The sequence below is a fragment of the Lepidothrix coronata genome, unplaced genomic scaffold (assembly GCF_001604755.1).
Source record: "Lepidothrix coronata isolate B3197 unplaced genomic scaffold, Lepidothrix_coronata-1.0 Scaffold52, whole genome shotgun sequence".
Classification (NCBI taxonomy): Eukaryota; Metazoa; Chordata; class Aves; order Passeriformes; family Pipridae; genus Lepidothrix; species Lepidothrix coronata.
The window spans coordinates 5,130,863-5,150,901 of record NW_016690232.1 but is presented as its reverse complement, the minus strand read 5'-3'; the positions used below and the strand labels follow the sequence as shown (position 1 = coordinate 5,150,901).

Below are 20,039 nucleotides of genomic sequence, written 5' to 3'. Positions count from 1 at the left end.
TCCCACCCCCTGAGGGCTGGCTGCTCTCCTTGCAGTCTGTCACACTTGATATGGGCTGCAGCTCACAGCTTGGTGCTGCAAATCTCTTGGCTGCCACAGTCCATTGCCTGAAACCTTCTTCCCCAAGCTGGTTTCTTCCCCAGAGGGGCTGCAGAACAACCCTCCTCGCCCTCAAGACATATTCATCTGACCCTCTCATTTCTTAAAATCTTCAAAATCTTGTCATGTAATTAAGGACCATCCATCCACTGGGTAACAATTACTCTTGCTGCTGTCACACTGCTACTCAATTATGAATGAGGCAATCTAGGCAATTTTAAAAACAGCTGCTAATTCTACAGAACAAGCCTTAAATCTAAGGTGTGCCCCTTGGGACAACAGCACTGCTGCACACTCAGATTCTATACTTCAAGTCATTTGTTAACCAAGACTCAATCTAGACAACATAAAGGATAACCTCCAAGTGTCCTATTGCATGCTAAATACAGGAGAATTTATCAATTTATGTTTATACCTCTGTAGCATTCCAATAGCAATGTTTTTAACTACTGGCTTTATACTACATCTAGCGGAAAGACAGCCCAACCACTGCTGTCAGGCATTTGCACCTTCAGAACCAGCACCAGAGAAATTGTTTATTGTGGGTTTTGCCCTTCTCAGTACAGGATTACAAAGCAATACACATGCCCCTCCAAAGTGACAGGATTAAGTTTTCCAAATTTAGCAACTTCAAGAAAAGCAAAATGGGACGATTTGAGTAACACATAAATATGTACAGCCACACTCCCATACAAGGAGGTGAAAGCTGCTCTCTCAAGAGCAAGGCTTTTCTGAGAACTGGGCACTGCAAGAGGTAACTGATGCCAGAAGCGGGAGACCACGCAGGAGGAACTCACCTGAGACACGAGTCATCCTGGTGGAAAAATAGCACTGCTCTAGGTCCTCAAAATGAGCTGTGAGGCGCTTGCGTCGCGAGGCGAGCGTGCTGTTATACCACGGCTGCTTTTTGGTCTGAGGGGAGAAGGGAGAACACTTCAGAAAGGAAGAGCCAGGCCTGGGTTCCATGTTGACAGGTTTCACCCAATTATAAACAATTATACAATATATGTGATGGGTTAGAAGTGTAAAATGACAAATTAAGAACCTTGCAACGGTCAACAGTTAGTCTTAGGGTTCTATGATGCACAGTTAAACAACCAAAAAAAGCTGCTTTTAGACAGTTTTTGTTTCCTGAATCTTTGCAAAATTTAGCCTCACACACAGGACAGGCAGCCCCAACCCCTGGGGAGACCTGTCTTGCATTTCTAGCAATGGACAGCAGAGGCCATCTTCCAACTTCACAAGTCAAACAGACTGTACAACAAATACTCCCCTGATCCCTGGCAGACAGTTCATTAAAAGAGAAGGAGGTGTTTATTTTAATGAGTTACTCAATTACTTCATTTGAAGCAACTCAGTAACTCTCTGTAAAGCTAAGCAAACAAAGAGAGAAGGAGAAGACAGCACGAAGTTCAAAGGTTAATTGAAAAGAAGTCCATGAAACTCATCATTAAAAACATTTCCCAACCTACCCAAGCAGAAGAAAAGAGCAGAGAGGCAGAAGGAAAGGATTTAAACTGCATAAGCAAACTTTCCTCCTGAAGCAAAACCAGAAAATGCAGTACTCTCCATTTTAATCATAAGTAAGGAGAAAGAATTAATTCCTCTATTACACAAGAAACACGAAGACCCCCTTGCTTTAGTTTCTAATTCCCTCAAAGGTAGATTTTAAAAGATTTAAGAGCCACCAAGCTCCCTGATGAGCAACATTGCTGAGCACATACAACGCCCATGTCACTCAGTGGCACTAAAACCCACTCCACATACAACTCCCCCTTGATCCATGCAGGAGAACGGGCTGTCCTCATTACACCCATCCAGCCAACCAAGTTTACAGCCCACTCACATTTTTGCTTGTACCTGCATAAGCAGTAATCTCACACTTTAGGGAAAAAGCAAGCCCCAAGCAGAGAAACCTCCCAACACCACTTCCCACCCGAGGCCACACACTGTCACTGTGACAGCATTGATGGGTCTGCACAGCTTGTTTCATCTCAAAAGCAACTGCAGTCCCAGCACACGACACTGGGAAGTGCTCCTACATCAATACCTTTTAAGTACAATTTTCTAAAATTTTACAGTTTTAAGAAATACCTAACAGAACACTTTTATAGCTTCTTCATATGATTTTTGTCCACCAGCCTGCAGTGGCTCCAGCCTCTCTCAGCACATCAGGAGTGATTTGGGCTCAAGACAACTTTAAGCAAAGAACAACCACTTCAGTCTCAAGACAAGTTGCCTGTGCCATGGTGAGTGACATAACCCAAGCCCGAGCCTGATCCGCCAGATAAGCCCAGTCCACACTGAGATGGAATCAATCATGGCAAGTGTTTGTCTGCTGTGCCATTTCCTGCTGGGTCTCCAAAGATCCCCCTGGAGCAGGTCTCAGGTTGGCCAAGCTGTGCTGAGGAATCAATCAATCTGCATTAACCCATTGTCAACAGACCATCCCCAGCTAAACATTTCAATCTGCTCATGTTTTACCAAAAATACATATTCAGTTTCTATCAAGTCTGCTCCCGGGCTGCTTGCTAAGCAATGCTGGGCAACAGGAGGAAAAATAAGGGAAGAGAGAAAAGATACACAAGCAATTTTTATTCAGTGGCTAAAACTACTATGGTTGTCCTAGTTGAGGACAATAGTTTGGATTGCTCTTATCGAGAGTGATTTTACTGTCTGAACTCCACCAGGTGCTCTAAAGAGTCCTCTAACTGTGAAAAAGCTTCATAGCTGTACACAAGCTCCTTATTTCTAGTAGGAAAAGGGATACTGTCATTAAATATTACCTGCAGAGTTCCCCAGGGCCTATATGACTTGTCCACTATTTACTTCTGAAGCTCAGCTTCTGGAAGAAAACTGTCCTGGAGCTTTATAGTATATAAATTCTTCCATAACAACATGTTTTTGAGCAATGCAAAAAGTAATTATATTGAGAAAGAAAGCTGTGCTGTCCATCCTAGATAGTTCTTACTGCCAGCAGTGCCCAATCTATAATTTTTGCCATGACTGACAATTAGGGAAAAAAAGCACAATTTAGTTTATATTTTTAAAACTATTTTTATGGTAAAGTCTTGCTGAAATTAGACTACCTTTGAATGAAGTGTTTAACTTCAAGGGTTGTCTTTCAGCTCCCCATCCAAACATACATTAAAGTTTAATTTGAAAATTTGTACTAGAGAGGACGGATCTTGCACTCTTGAGGACAAGAAATTGCATTTGAGGACAGAAAAGATTATTCTCACACAAATAAGGCTGTCATACAGAATGACTAAAAAGTCTAGGTTGTTTGTTTTGGGAGCTCACCAGCAGGATAGCTATGCTATTCATTTTGTATTTGAAATTAGAAATACTGAGACAAGAAGTGTCAGTGGAGAACAAATACAGCATAGCACATCAGAGTCCTGAACATAAAATCCACATTTCACCTGCCCTCTGAAGTAAGGCAGAACTACAACTCCTTGTTCAAGCAAAATCCTCCCAAGATCACAGCAGCAGGAACAACAGGCTTTTTCCCCCAGACTAATAGATGGGATTTTCTAATTACCTATTAGTTATAGAGCTGCAAACACAAAAAACTGTGTGCACATGTATATGCTCATCAGCCCAAAACTCAGGTGTTTTTTCTTTGCATCAAATAAGATCCAACAGCACTGCTACTTGTTTACCAGTCTGATGCTGCTGTGTTCCAGGGATCCACCACCACCACCAGAGAGCACCCAAGGCACAGCTGGACCGTGACCAACACTCCATCTGTCCAAATCAAAACTGTTTAACGTTTTCGGAGCTGTGAGCTGGGTATGTATCACTGTCACCTTCTCAGCCCAGCTGAATCCCTCTGAGCTGCAGGACTACAGCAGTGCTGTTTGGAATTCGGGAGGCCCTGCGGATTGGACAGTTTGGAGGCTGCCTGCCAAACAGCTCCATAGTGTATGCAACTTTTTACCCTCTATATGCATTTATAATACAGTTTGTAAGGCCCTGACGAGGACAAACTACAAAACAGCTGCATGTTTGGAGTGTTCCTTGTTTTCAAAGTCAAGCTTGATCCACAGCTATTTCAGCCAATGCAAAGGGTCAGGGATTTACCTCCCTTCCTAAACGCTGCCCACTTCGGAGATGAAGAGCAAAAAATACCCCCTTTTCCCATGGAATAGTCAGCTTCAGGAAAAAAGATGTCTAAATATATTACACCAGATGTCTTTCTCCCAGTCACCCCTTACAGCTGCAGTTGCCCATACAACCAGTTAAAGCATTTCCAGGACTGGTACCCTGGAGATGGATGAAGGTGCACCTCAACTGCCCAACCTCTACATCCACTCTCTCACCCCCCCCTCGTGCACAGACACCTGGATTATCTTACCTGGGAACTGCCACTGAAGCCTGGGGGCTGGCTGTACTCCGTGGAGTCAATAATACTACTGCAAAAAACAAAAAGAAATGGTCTGCTTAAATCACTGTACAGCCATCCTTTACCATTTTTAACCTGTTTGCTATTCCCTCCTTGACACTCCACAGCATATTTGCCTTTGAAATCCATTTTACAGACAGGGAACAAAAGGTTATATTTTGTTTGGGGGTTTGGGAGAGATTTTTTTTTTTTTAAATACAGAGTTCTCCTAGAGCAGGATGCTGTCACACACAATCATGTGTAGTGCAATCGAATAATTTCTGATTAGAATGCAAAAGTATCTTTTGTATGAAATATGCAGGACAAGACATTCTGAAAATAACCTGTTACCATTGGTTTTCAGGTCCTTTAAAAAAAAAAAAGGCAGTTTAATGCCATGGCATTTGAACAGCACTGTGAAGGGAAAAGCTAGAGAAATCAGCGTAAGACATAGACTAGTATTCCAGACAGCTTTAAAGACACACAAAACAGGGACAAGTAATGAAAAACAGAAAAACTAAAAAAAAAAAAAAAACAAACAACAAAAAACAAAAAAACCCCAAACAAACAAAACACCAGACAGCCAGGATTACTATTATTAGAAAATACTAAACCATACATAGCTACATAGTACCTATAATGACACAACATACCTTAAATCATTATTTTCAAAACTTAGCAAATGCATGCAAAGCAAGTGAAATTTAACTTTCAAAACTGCAAAAGGATCTACTGATGCAAGAAAAACACAAGTAGTTCAGTGTTTGTCCACATACAGGCAAAATATTCAGCTCCCACAGTAAGACACCAGAGTCAGATTAAAGCACCTTTGTCACTCAAATTTCAAATACTTTCAGGACAAGTAAAGGCTAGTACACAAGAACAGCATTTTATTAATTATGAGCATCAACATGATTTGTTTCTAACTCACTTCTTTGTTTGTAACTCACTTCTGCTTTGTCATTTGGCTTGGATAGAAAAGAAACTATCTTGGTTGGTTATTCTCAGTCTTTCCTACAAGGTAACCTTAGATTTTAGCACTGATTGGGAAAGCTGAAGGTTTCTTTGAAAAGCTGCTAGAACACTGCTGTAAGTCCTGGTTTTGTCAAAGATGATTGTACCTACTGATGATCATATGACAGCTGCCAGACCTGATCCATAGACTTTAGATTCTTGGTCATAAACCAAGTGGTTTTGTTGAAGTGTCAGTTGGGGCACCTGTAAGTCCAGAAGAATGAAACAGTGGTACTAATGCTTAAATATTTCTCAGAATGTTTTAAAGCTCCCCTGGAAGTGGAGAGAAACAGAAAGATGAGAGATAACCACTAATGAGACTTAACAATTAACTTGGACAATGAGACTGATTGAATTCTGTTCCAGGCAAGACAAAAGCTGCAAACCAAGAAAATCTAAGGGATAAAAATGATTACTTGCTGCAAGCTGCTGCAAGGGAGAAAACAGCAGAGCTGTTGTTTCAGAGGCATGGCTGGGGACAATGAACTTTAAATTAGAGTGTGGCCACAAGAAATAATGAAACATGTACAGCAGATCCTGCCAGGAACAGCAGGAATAACACACTTGGATGGAAAGTGATGAAAAAGTGCTTCACTCTGAGACAGGTACAGTGGCAATTAACAGCAAAACACACAGACTTATAGTGTCTGGTCTCATTTTGCTGCAGGTTGTCTGGTGATGTAAAGCCTTCTGCAGATGTCATCCCCCTAACCAGAATACAAATTCAAACTCATTTCTGTGCAGTGCCTGTAGCTGAGTTAACTGGGATATGCCTGAATGTTTTTCCTTTCAAAAAACAGGAAGCAAGTGATCAGAAAATTACAGAAGTGCCCTCTCAGTTCTCTTTTAAAAGCTGTAACATTAGGTTCTGATAGGAAATTCAGCCACCCCAACATGACATTTAAAAACTTGGAACAACAGCAACAAAAACACGGCAACCTGCAGACTACAAACCCCATTAGAGGGGTGGGAGGGGGTAATTAGAACAAATGGAAGGGAAGGAGGATCAGGATTTCGATAACTGAATCAGAGTTACCAAGCAACTCATTTCCAGATCAGAATCTTCCCCCAGAAACTCCTATTAGTGACGGTTTGTTATTGCTATTACTGCTGAATGGCAGTCACAGGGAAGTTGCTTATTCCTATCTCCTGTTTGCACCATTTACTGGGAGCAGAAATAGCACGAGTGCCTGTTCAGAAAAAAACCCCACACACAGAACTATTTGTTCTCTTCCCTTATTCTGCCCCTCTTGTTCTCTATTAGTACACAAACCCAGCAATCTGCAACGCTGTAAACAAGCGCTGTGCTATTACCCAATTTAATATTTCATCATACCCTGTGTAGGCACAAGAGAAAAACACGTGTCCCTCGCAGCCGAGGATGTGCTCAACAACCACGGCTGGGCTCGGGTTGCTGCTAAAGAACCTCTGAAGGAAGCTGGGGGCAGGCATAGTAATTTCACATTTGGAAGATGTTAATAACAGGGAGGGGGGGAAAAAAAAAAGCCACAAACAATGAAAAGAAACAGAAAATTAATGAAGCAAGCCTGTGATTTCGGGGGAGTAGATGAATAAGGGCAAGTCACTAGAGACCAGATAAAACTAAATTCCAAAGAACTCTATTTTCTTGAACTTTAAATTCAAAGGGTAAAGAAATTTTCTTCATCTCATCTCCAGTCTGTGATAACCTTGTACTATTTATAAGATACATTAGTAAAGTGTTATACAATTATATTTCATTAGCAGGGCGTTAAGCATGTTAACAAGTTATATTTCAATTTAAATATATCATTTTAATTCACTGATAAGTTAAAAAGTCTCTGCAAGTTTAATATCTTTTTAACATGGAAGTGAATCCATCTCAAACTATATCTGTATTTCATTCTTAGTGGTTCAAGGCATCTCTAAAATGCACTCTTGAGATTAAATATTTCTGTTAACAGAGCTGAAAAGAAAAAAAAACCACCAGCTGTTCTGCACCATCCTTTTCAAGGAGCAAAGTTTGAGATATTCTTCAAAACTCACATTTCATGTTGAAAAGAAAGTTAATTTCAAGTGGTAGGCCTTTCTGGAATCTGAGTTATGGTAATTCACACCAATTCTATTACTTGAATTACACAAAATGGTCAAGGATAGGGCGGGGACAGAAGTTACAGCGGTCAGGCAACAACTGATGCCTGTTCAGACATTTCCTTCACATACCAATTTCTCTTCAACCACTCAAGGCTACTTCTTAACGCAGGAATGTCATTGAGAAACAGCCATAAGGTCTTCTCAAGCTCAGAGAAAAAGGCAACCCCACATTCCCTAGAAAACCCCCAAAATATCCTATTATATCAAACCCCTGGTGTGTTGTACCAGAGGGAAAACCCAAAAGTTCAATACACAGCCAAGATGGAACCAGAAAGGTATGAAAATGTTGGCCAAGAAAAAGCCTGTGGCCTCTGCTCCCATCACAGGTCCAACCCACTGCCATCTCCCAGGAGAGCCCAGGGGAAGTACCTCAATCCAAAAATTGCTAAAATATTTTGGATCACTAAAATATTTACTAAAACTCTTGGACTTAAAATGTTATTCCAGCCTTCAACAGATAAAAGAGTTCTTTGGGAGGTTGTTACTTAGCTTGGCTCAAGCAATAGAGATATATTTCTACTCATAAGAACAATCTCCTGTTAAAAAAAAAAAAAAACAAACCAAAACAAAACAACTTTTCTAGGCCTGAGGGCCTTCAACATGTAACAAATTGAGCCCAGTCAGTGCTCAGGTTTTCCTCAAGCATCAGTACCATGGAGCAAAACCAATCTATTTAATAGCCAATAACCAGGAAACTAGTAGAACCTGACAAGAATCTCATCAGCTTCACAAAACTGCTTCTTGGCAAAACAGCAATAACCCATGTCAAGAAACACACCTGCACCCAAAAAGAATTAAAGAAGCAGCGAACAGTTGAATTAGAAATGCTGTTCCCATCCATCTTGGCCTTATTCCTGTCCCTTCCCTCAGGGCCAGCCAGAGCTTCATAGAAATATGAGAGATTCTGGTCTCTGTGTCCAGAAACAGCATTTTGGTAGGAAATCCCAGCCAACATTGCTGGGTTCCTCATCAGAGCACTCTATCTAAGTCTCTGTAGGAGAGGAAATCTGATAATTTTTCCTTCCTTACTCCTGGGCTATTAGGTTTAGAACTGCTAATAGCAAAAAATCTACCAGTACAATTTTATAACAGAAGTTGACAGTTTAGAGAACTCTACTTTTAAGAGATAGGAGAGATGATCACTTAATAACATAACCCTGTAAAATCAGAGCTTTCTCACTACCAAAAGACATATCTACAAAGTACAGCACTTCAAACCCTGGCACATGCAATTTGGACACAAGAAACATCTGCAATTTTGTCATCAAGAAACCAGACTATGCAATATTCCAGACAAAAATCCACACTGAAACTATGTTATTAGAAAGGCGTTTCATTAAATCAAAGCAGACAGCAGATAAACAGAATCAACAGGCTGTATATTTTAAATTTGGATCCCCAGTCTGTACCTTTAGCTATGCACACCAGAGTGGGGAAGCCAGAGGATACCAATATCATACAAAATTAAGACCTTTCATATGCCAGGCAGAACTGCATAATGTTCAGAAATGGTAGCATGTAAATAACAGTAATATTCCATATCATAGCAAAGGCCTGTGACTCAAGTTTACTAATCCACATGACATCTAAAGCCATCAGCTTTCCACAGTATCTGGTTTAGAGCAGGTTTTTCATTCAACTGCAGACTCGGATGGCTTTTTCTTCACATAAAGTTTATATCCAACAGAAACAGAACAGAAAAATACTTATGGCACTCACAAACGAGCTTTGCTTGTGTTTTGGGTACGGCATGGGGAGGACCAGCAAGTACAGTGCAATTGGACAGCCTGAAGTCCAAGCTGAGCTGCAAGCTCCATACCTGTGTGATGGTGAGGGAGCCTCAAACTGCGGCACCGTGCTGTCCTCACTGACCGGGGAGTACAAGCCACTCATCTCCTGAAACCAGAAAGCCACGTTACAGCAAAGCTGGCAAAGCTTGAAGAGTATGTCTAATACACAGTGTTCACATAGTATTTCTGGTTTTCCAAGCAGATAACCAACTGTGCCTACATTTATCCAACTCTTACCTAAAAATCTTTACTGTATGTGACAAAACATTGATTTTCTTCAATTTCTTTTCAGTTATCATTCCAACTGGATTTCAAAAATTCTACTGCCCCAAGAAGGGCAGTTCTGGAGTTTATACTTCAAAAACCCAGTGGATTTGGGTAGCATCCAATTGCCTTGAACCCAGCATCTCTCCTAAACATGGCAGAGCATGCAAGCTCTAAGTGCATTTTTGAGATCTGTGCAAACTTATTTAACATCACAACTGCAAAGTAAAGCTGGGTATGGGTCATGGCAAGAACAGCCACAAGGCAGCAGGGCAAAGGTGGTGCCCCAGACTTAAAAGAGGATCTATCAGTCTTCTCTGGGACAACTGCACAAGACAAACTTTGCACATAAACTTGGCTTTGTCCCTGTCAGACTAAGTCACCACTGTGTACCCAGTATGAGGCTGTCTTTCATCTGTTTGGGAAATGGAAGCTATGCAGGATGCAGCAGCTCATTAGTTTGGGGGGCAAAGAGTGTCCAGGACAATATTACTTGTGCTTTCAAATTCCCACTAGGTGCCCATTAGTTGCTAGGCAGAAAGTAGGATATTTGTGACCAGAGAGATCCCAGGCTTTAGAGGTCAGAGCCAAGGTCACCACCACACACCAGGAATGTACCCCAGCTGCAGCCCACTGAAATGCCTGATTAAAGAGCAGAGAAACAGGCATCTGGATATTCTTTGAGGGATCCCACAGCTTTTGGGAATAGCTTCTCCTAAATCTCAAGACATATTTTACCAGTCTCAAGAAAACATGCTAAGGTATATTTATTTCCCCAAAGCTTGAGAAACATTTAGGGAAAAGAGGTCTGAAAAAATTCCAGTTAGCTATTAGATAAAGGGAAGTTCCTGCAGTTGTATTTATATTTTGCTAATTCATCAGCATGCATATAAATCATGTGAAGAAACCTAAAAGGCTTTTGGGCAGTGGTTTGGAGCTCATGCTGACTGCTCAAGATGAGCAAGAAGAGAGAAGCAGACCTGCAAACTGAATCCCAAGAAGCTTTAAGGGAATCCTATTTTGAGAGGTGGCAGTCTGATGTACTCCTGAAACATCAGCTTCCTACTCCAAGATTAAACACTAGAATGATTAGAGGAAAGGACCAAAGAGGAAGCTGAGGGCTCAGTAAGGACAAAAGGACTGCGTTGCTGGGTTTACAAATACATGGAGTATAATTCGGAGCAAGAAAAAGAGATCCCATTATTAAGGATGAGTGAATATAAGCGAATTATATCAGGAGTTAGCGGGAATCTGTTCGGACATGCAGCAGGAATTGGTTCTGCTCCTACCCAGTCTCTGCATTACGACTCTTGTGCCCCCCCCAACCCCTCTCCATTTTAATGGTGACATGCTGCTAAGATTTAAACGACCTGTGCAAACAGCCAGAACACTGTGACGTACAAAAATCATAGGTTCTGATCAATACACTGCCTGTTGATTTCTAGCAACTACTCAAAAATACTTACTACCAACACAAAGAAATTGAAAGAAACGATTATATAAGAGCTACCAACGTGCAGCCTCCACACGTCAACTAAATGAACGAATTAAAGAAAGAGCATCATCTGTTCATTTTCCCATTACTGACTCGAATGCCATAAATTTAACCCAGCAGCCCCACAGCAAGGCAGACAGCTTGATGAAAATGAAAAATTGCCAGAGTCGGAACAATGTCTGGGCGCCTCACCTCTACTCGCTTAATATCTTCTTCCAGAACACTTAGCTCCTTCTGGATCTGCTCCAATTGCTGTGGATAAGAGAATGGGAGAAGTCTAAATCAATCTCCACTGCACCACCACCAAGATAAATTGCCGTCTTTTCACAGAGGAACCTGAACTATCTTAACCAGCGTGGGACACAATTCCAAAGTCACCAGGCAGGAGGCTCAAATGCACAGATTAACATAAGTGTGCACACAAACCACATTCAAGACAAAGCTGTTATTGTGAAACAATGCAAAACAAGAGCATGAGGTACTTTGATGTCAATCACAAAGAGACTCACGTTATTCAAACTCATACCATTATGCTCCTCTAACATCTTTCATGCAAGGTATAACTGGCTCACAAACACCAAGGAGAGACTCCTTGAATTGTCTGGGTTGGAAGAGATCTTAAAGTTCATCAGGTTCCACCCCCATGCCATGGACAGGAACACCTTCCACCAGATCAGGCTGCTCCAAGCCCCATCCAATCTGGCCTTCAACACTTCCAGGGATGGGGCAGCCACAGCTTCTTTGGGCAACCTGTGCTGGGGCCTCACCACCCTCACAGGGAAGAATTTCTTCCTAATACATTATCTAAACCCACCCTCATTCAGTCCAAAACCATTCTTCCTTGTCTTGTCACAATTAGAAAAAAACACCATGAAAGACAGCAATAGTTATCACTTCACCCTTCAACAACAAATAAAATCTTTTGCTAAAAGGTTTTAAGAGTATTTTTCATGCTAGCAGTTAACCTGTCATTTGCCAATTTAAAATTAATGATAAAAATTTTGGATTGGAAAAAACCTATTATGACTAGGAGCAAGATTTGCTCCTGGCACCAATCAAGCACCACATGGCATTTCTTTCAAAGGTGTGATACTTACCTTGGATTACACCATGAACCCCAGTCAATTTGAGGACTATCTCTGAAAGGGTCAGAAGGAGACTTCCCCTCTCAACAGCCCTTTCCCTTCTTTGTGTCACATTTAATATTTTCCAGGTTTTTCAATTACTTTTCAGTCAGTCAGCAACCTGGCTTCACTCACCTCTAACAACCGTGAAGCCACAGACTTGACAAAGATTAACACCTAAGCAAGGACATCATCCGATTTCCAGCCCCAATTCCCACCCTCATTCAGCAGACATTCCCACCCCATCACTCACAGAGCCCAAACCCAGCCTTGCAAGGCCCAAACAGACACACTTCTCTAGGTGAGAGCTCCAGGTCTGGACATAAACAGACAAAACTCAGCTCCAGTGCAAGTCTGGTTCGCCAAGACGCACAAGTCTAAATAAATACACGGAGTTCACCTCCATGATGGAAGTTCACCTGATCAGCTCCCAGTAAAAATTTAGCAACTGGCAATATAGCCTGTGAGTAGAAGCTGTTGCCGAGTTGGGAAGTCCACAGAAAGCTTAAAATTGTGTCCACAACACATTCTCCAAAGGCAAAACGAGTTTTTGTCATTTCAGCTTTACCAGGGAATATCAAATTGCCCAAATCCAGTTACGAGTATAGCAAGACATATTAGCCTTAGTGTGACATATCTGGCAAGCTACTCCCAAAGACTTATTCACTAAAGCGCTTAAACTTGGTCCTTTAAGTTTTTAAGAAGGTTTTGCTTAAACAAAAACCACAACTTACACTCCTCCTATTGTACAGCATTCCAAATACATGTATGCTCTGTATTAGATAATCCACCACTCCAGTTTTCCTTTTAAACACTAACCAAAGGTTTTGTCCCTGAACACAGGACAAGAAAGGACTGCTGGGTCCACATCTATTTCTGCTACGGCTTCTTCTTCCTTGGAATGAGATGACACTATAAATATATCCTAATCTCTCTCTACTCTGATGGTTTCAGTTTATGTTTAATTTGAGGCACAGACAGCAGAAGTTTAATGGTTTAGAACTACACTGCCACAGATAATTTACAAACCACTACACCATAACAGATAATTCCATTTTCACTTGTGAAACCTACAGCAAGAATAGCAGGTGGTGTTATAGCTCCAAGATTAGTGGTAAAGTTAAGTGACACTTGCACAGCACGGGTCCTGCCTGAACTCAACTCTAGCAAATACCATTAGTCCCCCACTTTCATAAACCCCATTTAAAAAGAAGTTACAAAACCACTTACAAGTTCCAAAATTACAGTGAGGAAAACAGCTATTCTACAATGTACTGGCTCAGAGCCAAACTGGACATCTGAAAAATAATTGATGCTTGTTGCCATCACATAAACAGGAGACTTTTTATGAGAACAAGAGCAGAGACCTTTTATTGGCCAGCTTTTATTAACTATTGCACATGGCCAAGAGTATGAGATCTGGGACTTTATTCACCAAGTCTTCCTTCTAGTCACAACCTACTGTAAACTTACCTGACGGCAGCAAGTCTAAAAAGCAGGCAAGTGTGTTTCATGCTTATTTTAGGAGAGGTCTTCTCATGCCTCCAGCATCAAATGAGTTAATAGTGCCCACACTGAGACCTTCCTTTTTTTTGGTGTGCTGGCTCAAGCGTTTTAATCTATCAAAGACCTTAAATCAGTCCACATTCGTTCCAATTAAACTTTGAAAAATGAGACTACTGATTTATAATTGCCAGCCTTTGAGGGACATTTAAGGAAAGCTAAATGAATTAGAGTCCTTGCAGGATATCCAGATTTAAGGGCCTTAATTTGATTTTCACTATGTTGGGCACAGAAAGCAAGCCAAGTCCTGTCCCAGTGATGGGCAGATTCACTCCTGTCAAACTTTGGATTAAGTCAGCAAAAGCACTTAGAATGCCCACTGAAATTAATGCTAAAAGAGAAGCACATACTATAAACTCTCTTCTCAGACACAGATGCTTTCCCAGAACTGAAAAGACCAATGTGGACAAGAAGAAGGTTTTAATTCAGTGGTTAAACCTCATAATTTCAACTCCACTGAATGAACTAAAATAAGAAGGTGTATAACACTCTGGTCCCATGTTACACACAAGCAAATATACACAAAAGAAAAGCTATGACCTCAAAATAGCCTCTATTTCTTATAATCTCTGGAAAAGGGATTTCAGATGTTTAAGTCAAGAAGCCACTAAGGACTTACACAATGTTAAGCACCAGGTCATGGTGAGTTTGTTTTTGGCTGGCTATCTACTAACAAGTGCAGCTGGGCACAGCACTGAGGTTTCATCCTTGAGCTTCCTGTTTTTCCTGGAGCAAGGGCCCCTCGGGAAGCAGCAACTTCTTCCTTTGTGTTTGTACAGCACAGACAACAAGCAGTCTTCACGGGGTCTCCTGCTGCCAATTCTAAGTGTTTGCAAAAATCTACAAGCTCAGCAGAGCCTCCCAGTGCCACAGAGACAGGCTAGAAAAACGCACAAGGAGCCACATACTCTTTGACCAACTGTCTTTGTAATTCCAGAAAAGGCACAAGGAAAGAACAGCAAAAGTTATTTCCTGCAGAAATGATGCCAGGAACACTACTCGAACAAGCTGCTGAACAGAGCTCACGAGATGCAAACAGAGCATCTGGATTCACACTTTTGGAAGCTCACAGGTCACATTATGGTCCAGTCACACACCTTTCAAGGCTCTGATCCACACTTCTCATGCATTCGTGACAATATACACACAGATTCAAACAGATGAGACTATTACCAGAGGGAGCATCGTTTTCCCAGACATAGAAAGCCATTGCACCAACCAGGACAGGGGAAAAATTATCACCTGTCCACATGAGAAGGCTAAATCAGGTAGTCTTTTCAGATAAACCTTTCATCTTATCCCATAGCTTCATCCATCCAACATTGGACACTTCCTAATTCTTGCTCTTCCACCAACTACTGCTCTAACAAACTTGAGTGTCCACTTCATTATCAATAGCTGAACTTCCCCTGAAGGCACCAAGGGACATCAATTTCTCCTGTAGAATTCCATACCTCAATGACAACTGCACAGTAAGATCAGTTTCTCTCTTAAGTCTTGTCTGTCTCTGGGTTTTCTTTCCATTATTGCTTTGGATACAGAACCTGTTACACAGGGCAACTACGGCAAGGAGGTCATTTACAGGGTTTAGAGAAATTTTAGTCTTTAAATTTAATTGCAAATCTCATTTATTTTGACATAACACCTCGCTGCTACAAAGTCTTTGCACAAGTCAAAAGAGATGCAGGGTTTCTCCTGGTATGAAGACAAGAACACCTGAGCCTCCACAACGTACTTTCATTAGTGAAACGTGGCATCCAAGCCTCTCAGACACATGGACAGTCCATCTACAACGCATTTATCTGCATGGAATATTTCTCTCTGATCAATACTTCCTTCGAATGGTAAGTGTTTCCTCATAACTGGGGAAGGCTTGAGAACAAAATCCTGGTTTAGTCGTCTAACACACAGAATTTCCCAGGAAAGGAGGAAGGAATTGCCTGCCTGATAAAATATATTTCACATCTTCAATTTTCCTCTCCCTCATTTAAATCCTACAGTTTGGAGGGATTATGCTTTGAAGGCTTAGTGATAGGGTCTGATAGCCAAGTGTCACGAGAGAAAGACATCTGAGGCAAGGAACAAAGCTGCCTAAACAATTAGATTAATTGCCTTGGAGTCTAATACATCATTGTAGCTGCTACTTAGCTCCTAGTTCTAGGCTGCCCCTTATTCTTTGCAAGGCCTCTCTACTGCAGCAAGGAGAATCAGCTATTATATGCTGATATCAATATGATAATCTCCAGCTTGCTCACACACTCGCTGTATCTTTGGGCTTATTATCACTGCAGTCAGAGCTCACGTCTCTCATTCAGCAGCTTAGAAATGCAAATAGATTTAAAATACCAGTTATTTAAGTGCAATGGATAGGAAAGAGATTACTATAGCTATAAATTCTCCTCAGCAGTCCTGGGATGTAATCAAGACTATATGACAACACAAGACCATGACTGATTTCTGTTTCTGTCGCCTCCTCTTGCTTACTCATTAGTTCATCCATGTGTGTATGTGCAGAACACAAGTCTTGACAGGTGGAGTGATTAACACAAGGTAATGACATCCCTGGAGGATTCATGCTTATAATTCCCTGCAATTATCCCACAGTAACTAATAACTCCTCTTATTTTTAGTATTTAACATGCTCACAATGTGGAGTAAGCGAAGACAGCTGGAGATACACATGCATTTGAGGCTGAAAGGTACAATGATGACACTGAAATGCTAAGCAGGCACTCAGTGCCACAAACCTGAGACATTTCAGGATTATTTCTTTGTCCCAGGATGTTTACCAGCCTAAAAAACAGTCCCTGTGCATTAGCAGACATGAAAGAGGTCTTGTTTGTTAGACGTGAGAGACTTAATGTCACATTATTAGAAAGAAAAAGACCACAGAACATAAAAACGAAGTGACAGCTGCCAAGAGAAACATGAGTGCACCCAGGGAATAGCACCTGTATGTTGTAGAACTTGATTTGTGATCCTAATCATTAAGCTCAGTATTCTCCTTCAGAAGGCAATGGTGTTACTTGACAGAAATGCCATCAGGTAGCTGAGCTAACAATGTTTTAGGACAAATTATCTATATGACATATATGGTGGTGTCTAACTCCATTTGGTAACATTCAAATCCTGACAAGACAATTAGTAAGGCCTCTTTGTAAAGTGATGAATATAAAACTGGGGAGAATTAACTGATACAATCAGCTCTCTCACAAAGTGTTAGAGATGAAAGAACACGCGAACATTTAAAATTAACAAAGTTAAATCTGCAAAAGCATTTGTGCAACACAGTTAAAGCTCCTTCATGAAAACACGAATTTTAAAAAGTCACAGGTTGTTGCGTTTGGTTTCCCTGGAAAATAGGAATAAAAAAACCCCAGAAGTCAATATTTCATTATTAAAACTTGACCTTCCAGACTTTTTGGATCCAAAAAAATGGAGAGTGTGCATTCAATTAACTGTGCACACATATGGAAAGGCACTCAGTCATGCTAAGTTTCCCTTAGAGACTACCAACTGTTGTGGATGATCAATACATTTCTCCCCTCCAAAACTATCTGTTATTTTGTTGAAAAAGTATTTTCAAGCTTTAGTCATTTGTTTTCAATCTTTTTCAAAGTAAGATATTTTTTTTTCTATTACTATTGCCAAGGATTTGGGTTTTTTTGCCACATTGCCCTAGGTGAAAATGAAAACAAAATATAATATATGAACTTAAAAAGAAAAAGGACTTGCAAACACCTTTGTGGAAAAAACCACGCAGTAAATTTCAGGTTGAAAGATCAATGTTTTGGAAAGTTATGAACAGATCAAAACAGGATTTCTAATAGAAACTCCTGCAGGTGCTGAACCTCACATTTATCTTCTAGAGAAATTATGAAAGTGGAACAAAGAGGCATTTGTCAAAATACTTGACTACACCAATATTCTGAATTTTGAAGTACAAGTCTATAAAGATAGTTTTCTTCTAGATATAACCCCCCTCCAATATGCTCAGAACTCACCATTTTATGAATGCAGGAGAAAAAAAATACATAACTTATGAGTGAAGTAAGCCAGGAGGGTTACAGGTGGTTAATCATCTGCTCTGAACACGTTGTGATATACTATACAGGTACACTACCTCTGGGGCAATATCTGTATTAACTTACAAAGTACCCAAGTCCCTATGTAAGAACTTGCAGTATGTAGTAAATAAAACCTGTTAATAAAATCTTGCAATAAATAATCTTCCAAGAGGCATATTAGGAAGCAAAGTTACCAATGTTCCTTTAAACATTTAAGCTAAAAATTAGAAACAAGCACCCTATGTAACACTTAGAATCTTTTTTATTTATTAAGAACTTATCATTACAGCTATGGCTTGCTGAAAGTGCTATTATTCTGCAGTCATCTTTAATAAAACCAGGTCTGAATTAGGAAAGGGGAAAAAGTACTGTTCCTCCCCGTAGTAAAGCCTGCTCGTATGACTCACAACAATGTGCAGCACATTGAAGTGTTTCAGGGTCCCCACAGGTTCCTTGAGTTCCATCCTCATTTCTTAAACAGTCACCTCTTACAGCATCAAAACAAACCACAGTGAATTTAGAAGCTTTGATAACCTCTCTCTGCTTTGTTGCATTAATGAGGTCACTTAACTCCCCCTTCTCACCCTCCGAACCACCATCTCAGGCTTTCTGAGGTCTGGATACATCATCACTGGCATAACCCAAATAGTAACTCCTCTATTATCCCCACAAAATTCCCTCCAGAAAGGAGTACTTGCCACAAACTCCACCAGCTCCAGGGAGGACCTGGATACTCACCAAAAGGGAAGCATCAACTGGCTTAATTTACCTTATGGATAAAATGACTGCCCGAGATAGATTTTGGTACGTAAAACTATCCTACTGACTGGTCTGTGTTTTCCATGCATCTTCCCACTGGTTTTTATCTTTCTTACCCTTATCAAGCAAAAAGAAAGACTGCTAGCAGCAAGTCTGACAAGTCCTCATTTCCCTCAAAATAAGTGGCAAGGCCAGGCACTGAGCACTATGGCAAGGACAGAAGTGACAGGCCTGCACAGAAGTCTTTTGAGATGTGACAGTCTGCATTTCATGTAGGAATATAAAGGGGGGTAAGAAATAACATCAGAGCAAGTCTTGGTAGCAGAGGGAACACATAAGCAGGGACAGAGAGGATCTGAAATGAGCTATATATCCCACTTGCTTTCAGGATGTTCCAAAGGCTGTATTCAGAGGATTTGCAGCCAAAATTAAGTTTCCTTGGCCTTAAAAGGAGATGTTATCCTTGTACATTATTACTAGAGCCAAAGGCAGACGCAGATAAGATGGGAAAGTCACAGGTGCAAGTCACAGAATTAAGGCTCAAAGAGACCTTCATCCAGTTTAACCACCAACAGGCATCACCATAATCACACCTAAACAATATTCCCAAGGGCCACATCCAGATGCCTCTGGGACACTTCCAGAGACTGTGACTCCATCACCTCTCTGGGCAACTTATTCCAGTGCCTGAACACTCTTTCAGCACAGAAAATTTTTTCTAATAACAACTTAAGGCCACTTCCTCTCGTCCTTTCACTTGAGATGTGGCAGAAGAGCTCGATTCTCACCTGGCTACAACCTCCTCTCAGGGAGTTGTAGAGAGCAATGAGGGCCCCCCAAGCCTCCCTCCTCTCCAGGCTGAACACCCCCAGCTCCCTCAGCTGCTCCTCATCAGACTTGTGCTCCAGACCCTTCCCCAGCTCCACTGCCCTTCTTTGGACTTTCCACCACCCTTGTTGTTTTTGACCATGAATATCTGTTGGTGCATTGACAACTTAACAACTTGCTTTGGAATCGCTCCATAACCAGATCCTTAATCCATTCTGGACAAGGCTTCTTATACCCATCACCTTTACCTGGTTTCAAGTTTGACCTTAAAACAGTCATGCTGTTGGGTCTTATGTTCTTCACATCTTTTTTAGGAACCGCGGCCTCCAAGAGAGCTTGTCCTTCTGCTGTCTTCATGATCATGTTTCTGGGATATTTCTGGTATTATAGTTTACATATTGCATGACATTATGAAAGATAAGTCCCAAACCATGAAAGACTGTCTATGTGATTATAAAACCCTCTCGTATTTCTTGAGACACTCGTTTTAGGACAAATGAGGAAAAAACGAAGAAT

General features: G+C 41.0%; 1 protein-coding gene across 4 annotated transcripts in view; it reads right to left on the bottom strand.

The window, feature by feature from the left end:
• RFWD2 (ring finger and WD repeat domain 2) overlaps positions 1-20,039 on the bottom strand; it is a 121,689-nt gene that overhangs the window by 88,920 nt on the left and 12,730 nt on the right. For all 4 annotated transcript variants that reach the window (XR_001874975.1, XM_017815867.1, XM_017815864.1 and 1 more), the window contains exons 7-10: positions 11,375-11,434; positions 9,453-9,529; positions 4,460-4,517; positions 897-1,011 (exon numbers count right to left, since the gene is read on the bottom strand). Coding sequence is in view for 3 of the 4 variants with exons in the window: in XM_017815867.1 (XP_017671356.1) it covers positions 897-1,011; positions 4,460-4,517; positions 9,453-9,529; positions 11,375-11,434 (310 nt within the window). In the remaining variant the exon portion in view is untranslated. The remainder of the gene's footprint in view (positions 1-896; positions 1,012-4,459; positions 4,518-9,452; positions 9,530-11,374; positions 11,435-20,039) is intronic.